The sequence below is a fragment of the Lactuca virosa genome, chromosome 3 (genome assembly GCF_052849685.1).
Source record: "Lactuca virosa cultivar CGN04683 chromosome 3, Lactuca_virosa_CGN04683_v6, whole genome shotgun sequence".
Classification (NCBI taxonomy): Eukaryota; Viridiplantae; Streptophyta; class Magnoliopsida; order Asterales; family Asteraceae; genus Lactuca; species Lactuca virosa.
Window position 1 is genome coordinate 149,267,968 of NC_136428.1, and position 10,951 is coordinate 149,278,918.

At 33.3% G+C, this 10,951-nt stretch overlaps 2 protein-coding genes and 1 long non-coding RNA gene across 3 annotated transcripts; 1 reads left to right on the forward strand and 2 right to left on the reverse strand.

The window, feature by feature from the left end:
- Positions 1-2,801: 2,801 nt before the first annotated feature.
- On the reverse strand, positions 2,802-3,191 carry LOC145164164 (uncharacterized). Its single transcript, XM_079082888.1, has one exon. It carries the CDS (start codon positions 3,189-3,191, stop codon positions 2,802-2,804), a length of 390 nt encoding a protein of 129 aa, XP_078939014.1.
- Positions 3,192-3,445: 254 nt separating this feature from the next.
- Positions 3,446-4,441, reverse strand: LOC145164165 (uncharacterized). Its single transcript, XM_079082890.1, has one exon. The coding sequence runs from the start codon at positions 4,439-4,441 to the stop codon at positions 3,446-3,448; it is 996 nt and encodes a 331-aa protein (XP_078939016.1).
- Positions 4,442-10,305: 5,864 nt separating this feature from the next.
- On the forward strand, positions 10,306-10,685 carry LOC145162668 (uncharacterized). The gene is made up of 3 exons (XR_013739237.1): positions 10,306-10,404; positions 10,492-10,530; positions 10,630-10,685. It is a non-coding gene; the product is annotated as an uncharacterized LOC145162668 (long non-coding RNA).
- The last annotated feature ends 266 nt before the right edge of the window (positions 10,686-10,951 follow it).

Here is a 10,951-nt window from a genome sequence, read left to right on the forward strand (position 1 = left end):
TCGACAGAAGTGATTTCGAGTTTGAAAATAGATGTGAAGATTGATCGATTTTGAAACGAAAAGAATGAGCGTAGGGTTTTTTTTTCCTGTTATGAACGACGATGACAAAAGTGTGAATCGTGATTTTGATTTATGTCGATCTGAGAAAGGGGAGGAGGAATGATTATTCAGGTCGGTTATTTAGAACCGAATAAACTCTTATTTGGGTAACCTGAACCGAATAACCCGAAAACCGAATAAGCATAATATAGATACCCGAAACCCGAATCGAATTGGTTATTCGGGCCTAATTCGGTTCGGTTCAATTTGGGTTTCGGTTTGGTTCGGGTTTTTGGGCCAAATTCTCATCCATAATAAGGAGTTCCATAAGAATCTAAGAGTTTTATAGAGATATAACGTGTAAATATTATCTAGTGGTTTAATGTATGATCGATATAGCACAGTAATAGCATTCAATATGGATCTTTGCTTTTATTAAATTGAATTTGATAACAAACATAAGGGTAATGAATTCATAAAAGATTTAAATATCAAAATACTAAAATTATAACTTTCTTCTAAATGACTATAACATCTGTAAACAACATATCACCTAGCCTTTTCTATAAGAGAAAGACTGATTTAATTGTACAATTCATCGTGAGATTGACATCGTGACTTGAGGATCTTCCTCATGAGAAAAAGTTGCATGATATACACAATACTTCCAGTTATACCAAATCATCAAAATACTTGCAAGTATAATTTTGTAGCCCTAGTTAGAACTAAGCCATAATACAACCCCATTTATCATTGGGTTTGTCAAGCGTAAATCAAATTTCATAGTTCTATATTGTTGAATGTTAGTGATATGATGGCCAAGGAAGGCAATGACCACATAAAGCTACACTTGGAGGAGGAAAAAACTTGTTTTATGCCCAACCTAAGAATATTAAGGAAAATGCCTACAAATGATGTTAAATGTTACAATTATAGAAACGTAAAATGTAAAAAAGAACAAACTCATGATTTTCCAACTTGATCAATGCATGCATTATGAATCAGATCGTTTATGCATCATACAAATACAAGGAAACCTCACTGCAAACTCTTGTTCACTCCGTATTACATAAATAAACTCAAGAATTGAGCAAACGTAAAATACTCTAACCCAGGCCCGGTTATGGGGAGGGGCAAGTGGGGCATGTGTCCAGGGCCCATTTTTGTGAGGGGCCTAAATTTTTTTTTATACTATATTTAACAATCAACAATTAGGCCTAAATTTCAACCCCACATTAACGTGAAAGAGTAAAGTGAAGCACATACATCCATCTTCATATATGTAACAAACTAAACACATGATTTAAATACACCTGAAACATATAAATAGATAACTTAATAGAGTTTATGTTTTAGTGACATCAGAGGCAAGGTGCAGAGAACAATATTATATATATATATATATATATATATATATATATATATATAAATTCGTTACATGTTAGGGCTTAAGGGCCTTTTTTTTGTCCATCGTCCCGGGCATTTGAATTCTCAGGACCGGCCCTTCTCTAACCAACCCTAATGTAAGCTTTGAAGGAGACGAGATAGTTTTCTGAGAATGAGAATGAGATAATGACCTAAACCACAACTTCCAACACTATAAATACACGGGTCAGATGCAACCCATGGAGCAAATATAATCTGCGAGCCTTTTTTCCAAACTTGTAAACAAAACTACAAATTATATCATGAACAATAGATATTTTAACACATCTTACCCTTTTCACATAATTCCTTGTTTATTTAGTCATTAAAAAAATGTTAAGTTTACAATACAATATTTCAATCTTTTAACATAAGACACTAGAAGAGGAATCGACCTCTACATCTCACTAAGATGACAAAATGAGAATTTGAACTAATTTGATATATGATATATGAATGTATATTTAAAATTATGTAGATTTAAAGAAGTATGTTTGGTTTACATAAATGTTCTAGAGGTAAAGGTTGGGACTAATTGCATTTACCCACAATCGAAGCAAAATATAAGAAACTAATGGAATATATTAAGAGGTAACCTCTCTATCGGAAACATATTGTATTTATGCTTGGAAATTACCAATTCAATGTTTACATGATTTTGATTGGTACTCTTGAAAAACATATTTATCATTCTTATGTGAGACCATGGAAATCACATGTTCAAGGAAATTACGGATTCAAGCTTTCCTTAATATCTTTTTGTTTTTTTTATGATAGTATTGTTTGTAATATTTTAGGGATTGTACCCTAATAAAAGAACTCGTCGATTAGTAAGCGTCTGTTTGGTATGATTTAATGGATAACGTAATGGAATGAATAAGGTAATGAAATATATCACAACATTTTACTGTCATGTTTGGTTGGCTTGAAAAAATGTAATTAATTTTCAAAGATATTGTTTTTTTATCAATAATATAAACCTAAGTAGTGTAAAATACTATTGGTAAATTGAACAATTTAATGCTTCATTTAAAACTTACAAGCAAGCAATGACGGAGTTTGAACATATAATTTTTTTTGGGGGGGGGGGGGGGAGGTAAAAAAATTTAAAATTAACGTTATTACACATAAAAAAATCATTTTAATTTCAGCATTTAAACACCAAACTACATAAAGTTACCGTTTGTACACATAAAAAAACCAAATTTATAGCAATTAAACACCAAAAATACCTAAAAAAAATTACAACTCAGCCCGACGACTTTTAAGGTCTTTAAAATCATCAATTACTGACTTCGAATCAATGTTTTCAGTAATTTCCCTTTCTATGTAAACCATCAATTGTTTGCGAGAAAGTCATCTGATATCTTATTGCGAAGGCGGTCCTTGAATATTTTAATTGCAGAAAATCCCATGTCTGTTGTTGCGGTAGAAACTGGAAGTGTCAAGACTAACCGAACCACTCTATCAAGCGAATAATATGTCTCACGTTTATGAGTTTCCACAAGTCCCTTGCATAGGTCAGCAATAGTTGATACACCACTTAGCCTGAGATTATTTGTCATATCAATATTAAAAATCTTCAATTGATATCGTAATTGAATTCCCTCTTGCTCCGTAAAATCTTCAGGATAATACTTCTCAACAAGAAGACAAATCTGATCAATGTTAATCACTTTAGGATGTTTTTTTGAAACTAAAGTAAAACTAAGACGTAACAACTTCATCGTCTGATCATTAAATCTACTATTCAACTCATGTAACTATTTGTTCAATGTGGATGTAAACAAATCTACTCGATAAAAATTTTCAAAAGTAACATGATTATCTGTTTTTCGAGGCCGGTATACAGTAGAAGTATATGGAGCATTCATATCTGGCATATCTATTTGATGTTTCTCACAAAAAAATTGTACATGTGCAAGTAAAGAATCTCATCCATTGTTTCTGAAATCATCTAGACCCTCCTTTGTTGCTGAAACTAACTCCATGGCATTAAGAATAATATCTTGGGATTTCTTTTGTAGAGCTTGAGAAAGTATATCAGTTTTTTTTCCATTAGTTCCTTCATTAAGTGAAGAATAAACATAAACTCAAATGATTTCAGGTAACAATAAGTTGCATCAGCATCTCCGCGTTGAGAATAAGTAGCAGATACGTCATCAATTATTCCTTGGAGCACAACATAAGTACAATCAAACATGTTAAGCAAACTACAAACGGAACGAAGATGAGAACCCCAACGTGTATCACCAGCTCTTGCTAATTTCCCAACTTGATTCAATCCTTTGCCTGATTCAATTTCACCAAGTTCCAATAAATTCTCAATCTCAGTTTCCTTTTCCTTTTGTAACTCATCATGACGCTTACTAGAAGCACAAACCACATTAATTGAAAAAATTAAGTTTGAAAAAAAATGGTGTACAAGAATAATTTCTCTTGAAGCAGCCACCAGTGCTAGTTGTAATCTGTGAGCAAAGCAGTGAACATAATATGCATAAGGACAATCCTTAAGAACAAGTGAATGAAATCTGTTCCATTCCCCTCTCATATTACTAGCACCATCATACCCGTGGCCACATATTTTACTAACATTAAACTGATAATGTAAAAGTTGTCTCCACATATTTGTTTTCAAGGTTAATGATAAGGTATCATTGACATGAACCAAATCCAAGAATCTTTCCCGTATGATCCCTTCTGCATTAACAAATCTCAAAACTATGGCCATTTTCTCTTTTTTAGACACATCCCGTGACTTATCAACCATGACACAAAAGTATGAATCCCCCACTTCACTACGAATATACTTTCGAACTTTATTTGCAATAATACTAAGAATTTCTTTTTGAATTTCTCCAGAAGTATACTTTGAATTATAAGGAGCTTTCTCTAATATAACATTTGCAACTTCATCATTATAAGATGCTAGAAGTTTTAGTAGTTGGAGAAAATTACAACGATTTTTGCGCTTCATTTTGCTTCACTATGATATTTTCAATGTGTGCTTCTTGGTTCATCAAGTTTTCAGCAAATGCAACTGCATTTCTATGTTGTGAACAACTAATGTGCTTCAAGAATGCACAATTTTTCCCGTCATTAACTTTTTTCCAATTGTCAAATCCTTTAACAGTAAATGCATCATAACCATGACATACACTTGGTTTATCATTAAATATATAACAAATAAAACAATAAGCTGAGTGTGTTGTTGGAGAATATTCTAACCAATTAGGGAAAATTTTGAACCAAGAATATTGGAATCTACGAGGATGTTTCTTTGAACCTTTAGCATGATACTCTTTAAGACGTATTTGGAAAGGTCCTAAAGTCATATAAGTTCATCTTACTTCTTCTCTTAAATTAACCGGATAATCCCACATTTGTTTTCGTTCAGCATGATCTCTTTTTAGTTGCTTAAGATCCACCTCATTAGGATTAGATTGTGTGGCTTCAGAAATGTCATTCTCTTGTTGATTTCCATGTTGTTGCGGTTGTGGCTCACTTGTTGAAGCTTTTTGACGATTAATCTCATGATTTTCATTAAGTGTTTCTTCATCATCACCCATTCTTTTGAAAAAAGAATGAATGGTTTTCATTTTGCCCATGATTGTATCTATAAAAATATCAAAATGTATGAACAGTTCATTCAAAATCAACCAACTAACTTAAATTTCTGCAAAAGAAAACATATAAGGTTGTGTGAAATCCTAATTACTTGATTCCCAAATTCCAACAACAAGAAAATGGAGGAACAATTCATATTAATCAACAATCTCAGCTCATTTAGACAAACAACAAGCAATTGGAGGCAAGACCCCTCATGGCCCTATAAAAGATGCGTCCCTGCAAGCAAGTTCCTAAAGAAAAAAACAATTTTATCAGGATATAGTTTAACGGGTTTTGGAGACAATTGGTCAAACTATTACTAACTTTACAATTCATACTCTTAAATCAATTAAACGAGTTGCGAGTCATGGAGTCCACTATAGCATCCTTCTTCATATGTTTGTCTCCAAAAATCACAGAATTTCGGTACCTCCATAACACCTGCCATGCAAATCATATCATTAATCACATCAATAGCCATCCTCTTACTCTTCGAAATCAGCGATGAGTCCATCCACGGAAAAGAATTAGCAATCGCCTCTAAAGTCGGGCAAGAGACACCTAGCTATCGTGTGATTTCATTCCAAGTCCTAGTCTCAATCTCACATTTCACAAATAAATGGTCCCTTGTCCTTTGCTTGCAACTGAACATGTACATGTACACGGGACATAAGATAGAAAGGACATTTTTACCTCTTTTGCCAACGTTAATAGTAGTCGGCAATCGGTTCAATAATAGTGTCTAAACAAAAATGTTCACTTTCCTAGGAAAAAAAAATTCACCTTGTAGGCATACCCCCGTCTTGAAACAAATAATCGAGTCTATATGTCTTATAGTAGCACTAACTATAAACATACCGGTATTGTCAAACATCTTTCATATACACATTAATATTATAAGAATAAAGACTCTAAATTCTAAAACTGGACAGCCTCTACCCCTCCTCTAACGGGCTCCCTCCAACTCCACACCACGCATCATTTTGCCACCTATCAGAAATATAGCAATCCTTATACGTTTCCAAATTAAACGATCTAGGGAGACGACTACGTAAAGGAATATTCCCCAGCCACATCTAATTCCAAAAATAGTTGTCTGCATGATTAATTATTAAACACATACTAATAAATAGTTGTTTTGGGCTTTTAGCATCAAAGGTTGACTATGATGACAAAGGAATTAAATACTTTTAACATAGACTAATACATCCATATCTCACAATCTTGATGTTATATATTTTATTTATATTGTAGATCATATTTGATTTTCGTAAGAAAAGATATCTCCTCAATGATCTAAATGCATGTTGCCTGTTAAGAGCTTTATTACTTTAAATGATTAAAAAATAGATATCATAGTTATCTAGTCTTGTCACCAACCAATCGAGTAGAATATTGGTGATTCAACGTATGTAAACATAGTTCTCTGAGTTTAGATATTTTAAATATATAAATATCCATTTCGCACTTTCTAACTTAGTGCCCAAACTCTCCTAGAATCCATCATAAAAGTGGTAATATTTTTAAACTAAAATTAATTATTAGGTACTATAAGATATTTACAAGATATTTATTTAAATCATAAAACAAGAAACATGTTTCATGTGTCCTTGAATACGATGGTATATTGTTTAATTATTAAACTATTTTTTTAACAACAACTATCAATAAACAATTAGCAAACGTTAGCAAAAGAAACGAATTGCAAGAAACAGTTTAGAAGAGGGGAGCAACATCATTAAGACCAAACAAACGAATTAAACTTGGTCCTATTTTTTTTTTCTTTTAGCAGTTGAATTTTACACAAAGCTAACAAAAAACTAGAAAACAATAACACAGAATAGCTCAGATTGGGTCTTATAACCGGTCAATCCAATTAGCACTGCCCTTATTTTTTCTATATACAAACCAATTAATAGAAAAAACAATGATACTACAAAATAATAAGTCTTTAACCATACGGTTATCATCGAATAAGACTCAGTTTCTGAATATTCAAATGACACATGTCACACAATAATATAGGTCAAAGTTGCATTTCGATTCATTGAGATAATGGCCGCATCCAACCAAAAAACACGTCAATTCACCCATGGCCAGCCCCAACGTATCTTAGGCCTTGTGTAGAAACAAAAACGAGGCCTTGTGTAGAAACATCACCTTTTCTGATTCAGAAACAGGCATTTCTAGAACTTTTGAATCCTTAGTTAAGTTAATTGTGTTTGAACTTCGAGGTCTCCTTGATGAACTCCTACAACCCTTTGAAACTTTTGTCCAAGTAAAGTCTTAATTGATTAAGTTAGTAAGTTCCAAAACTGTGCTAAGAAAACAACTTGAAGAGCTTTTTCCATTAATTGATGATCTTCCACCACAGTTTTTGCATGATAGTGTTCCATTACGCCTTTTGCTTGATGTGTTAGTAGAGGTTGAACCCTGCAAGTCCAGAAACAATTACCTCCATCAAAATGTTGTAACATCAAAAGTGTTGTAATGGAATGTTTTGAGTGATTGCAACTCCCAACTTTAGATGTGGCCCCTCATTGTTTGCCCTTGAAGATAGCGATGTCTGTAAAGCTTTGAAAACACAAGGTACTCGATCGACAGCCTGTAAAGCATCATAGAAATACATGATTAGATGAGCCAACAAAGAAATTAATGCAAAATGGATTATATGTTCAATATTTGGGGCCAAGAAATGCAAAAGCTGACAAGACTTGTGAACTCTTATGGATACATCCACACTAAAAGAAATGGCATTGTAAATCAAAGATGAAGCGTTTGGAACAAGACACCAATCACTCTGGATCTAAAGCATAAATGAACTGCTTTCAAAAAGAAGCCAAGTCTAGTTGAGTTGCCGGCTTGCTGCAGATTCAGGCTTCGAAGACAATCATGTGAAACATGCGAGTCATAACATAACAAGATAAGCACGATTCAAATATGCCTTCAACAGAGAAGATTTTGATCCATGTGTTAGCATTTCCCTAATCTCCAAATGAGCGGAAACGAAATACTGAGGATGATGAAGATTGAAGAGATAGCAAAAGCATATTCCATAACTTGTCTCAAACAACTTCAGATTGATTCGAGTAGAAGCCATGGATTCCAATATTTAGTAGCAAACAAACATTCTCCATTCAAACCAAGGAGATTTACAGAGATCTAAGGAAACAAATAGGTTATGTGTGGTTCAGACACTGCACGCCCTTGTTGACCTGTAAATGTTGTGAATCGGAGCATAACGTCTCAAATGATGAACATTTAAGGAGATTATATCCCTCAATGTGCTAAAACTAGGTTGAAGAAAAATGAGATCAGCTTACGTGAATATCAAGCTCATAGCAATAAACCACAGATCCACCATATCGACCTAAAAATGGCATAGCAGATTGATGCTTATATCGCAGATGAACAAGCACATCAGATTTCAAAAAATGAGTCTGTTGAGGATGTGATTCCACAAAAACATAGAACCATTGTTGTAACAGAGCTCAAGAAGAAGAAGGGTAGAAAAAAGAGACGTTGGGGATGTTGGGGAAGAAGATAGCAGGCAGTGGGGATATTTAAAAGGAATTAAGCCAAAAAACGGTTATGCAAAAATAGTCCTTTACATATGAAATGACGGATTTACCCTCACGTGTGAGGCACATGAGGGGGTTAACAGATCCTTTTTAACGGGAGTTAAGTCCAGGGACCAATTCCACATACAAACCACTCCAAAAAGACCATGAATCCAAAAAACTCGGGGTTTGGACTAAAACCCCAAAAATTTGCATACCACAGGGACCATTTTTGCAATTTTGTCTATATATATATATATATATATATATATATATATATATATATAGATATATATATATATATATATATATATATATATATATATATATATATATATATAGAGAGAGAGAGAGAGAGAGAGGAATGATCATTTGAGAACTCAAAGTTTCCCGAGAACCCGAGAACTAAAGGTGGAACGTTGGATCAAAAAAAGGAAGGGTCGAGATGCAAGGTGACGTTTTTGTAAATAAGTAGACAAAAAAAGAATGAGGGGTATCTCAATTAATTCAGTCAGTGGTATTATAGGAATAAAAGTATAATTAAATGATTTCTTAAATCTAATATCTGATAAAATAAATTTTCATCTCTCTCTCTCTCCTCCCCGTTTTCCTCTCTCGCTCAAACCTACGATCCATCCTCCGACGACTCACCTCCGTCGAATTGCCTCCAATCCTTCATCCAATTCCATGCTTTCAATTCTGAAATTGCTTCTACTCACACGAATACGGTAAAGATAAACGACGAACCACATTTATCGTTGATTTCCATATCGCAATCAATGAAACTATCATCATCGATCATCAATCTATATGAAATCTGAAATCCCCCAACGATCGAAGTTTCATTGTTGCTGAACTCCTTGATCTCATGTTCTTCATAGAAAAACTCCACTGAAGATGCTTTGATTTTGAATCGTTTATCCTCCGTCAATTTGTTCCCCGGAGTACACCGTAATAGCTGACTTCATCTCGGCCTCAATTGTGGATTGAAGACCTGAGCGATGAAGATGATCCCTTGTCGATCAAAATTTAGGTATCATCTGTTTCTATTATTGATTCTTGACATTTGTTTGACCTTTATGAATTATTTTTGCCTAATCGTTAAGTTGAACCTGTTTAGTCAATATGTTTTTAAAAAGAGCTAAATCCTTATGTTGATTGTAGGTGTAAAAATAGACACCTGTGTTATTGAAAAATATAGATATTTATTTGCACTCAACATGTTCGATGAAATGCCTCAATGAGAAATATCACATGTTAACTTCACTTTGACTTCATGAATGATGAACCAATTCCAATTTAGGATTCTGAAGAATTTTTTTTGGTTATATTTTGAGAAATGTAGGAGATATTTTTATTTGTGGAAGACTGCAGCTTTTTGAGCATAGAATATAATGTCGGAAACTAGTCGTTTTCCACAAATAAATTTTCATAATACAATTTAAATGGATTACTACAGCCTTTTAAGCATCTGGTATGCTTGTATTCTCTTGGTACCCAAGGCTAACATATGCTCTAATGTTGTTAATGATCAGTTTTTTCTCAGCTATTTTTACAGGTAATTGATGAATTTGTAGTTATTTACTCATCTCTATAAGAATTAAGAAGCAAAGTGTTGAATGTATATCCGTTTTGTTCTTTTTTTGAATGAGAACTTCGTTTTCTTGTTTCATTTCCAGCTTTCCTTTATCAAACAGGCATCGTTGGTTCTGTGGTTGTACCTGCAACCAGTTGCTATGCTCTTGACAATTCTAGCCACATTCATGATTTTGTATCCTCCTCAAGTAACTGCAATTTGGAATTAAATTATGTATTACTTGGTGGCAAAAAAGTTTGTTTTCTCTAACATATTATACAGAGTAGCTGGTTTGGACACCCTATTGAGTATGATGGAGTGGTAATTTCCTTTTGTACATATTGATCTTGATCTCATTCTAGTTGTTAGAATTTGGGATAGTTCTTTTTTACATATTGATCTTGATTTCATTGTATTTAGGGTACTGATTATGCAATTCGGTTCTGTAAAGATGTGGAAACAAGATCACAACCGATAACTCATCATACTTTGTTTAATGATTAAAAATTAAAAATATATTACATCCATTGATTCAACCTCCCATCGTCAACTTATAATGCATCTAACTCCCATTCAATGCCACATCAATCCTCTCTATTATTGTGGATGCTCTAAAAGTCAATGGTTTAGTATTTTTTTTCAAGGCATGAATTATTGTATTGTTATATTTCTCTTTTTTTTCTTTCTCAATCCTAATCTCCTTCTACAACTAATTTGAAACTCATTTTGTTAGTACTTCAAG

Coding starts and splice junctions, on each gene's coding strand:
- LOC145164164 (XM_079082888.1), bottom strand. CDS start 3,191: ATGAAGTTGTTACGTCTTAGTTTTACTTTAGTTTCAAAAAAACATCCT.
- LOC145164165 (XM_079082890.1), bottom strand. CDS start 4,441: ATGAAGCGCAAAAATCGTTGTAATTTTCTCCAACTACTAAAACTTCTA.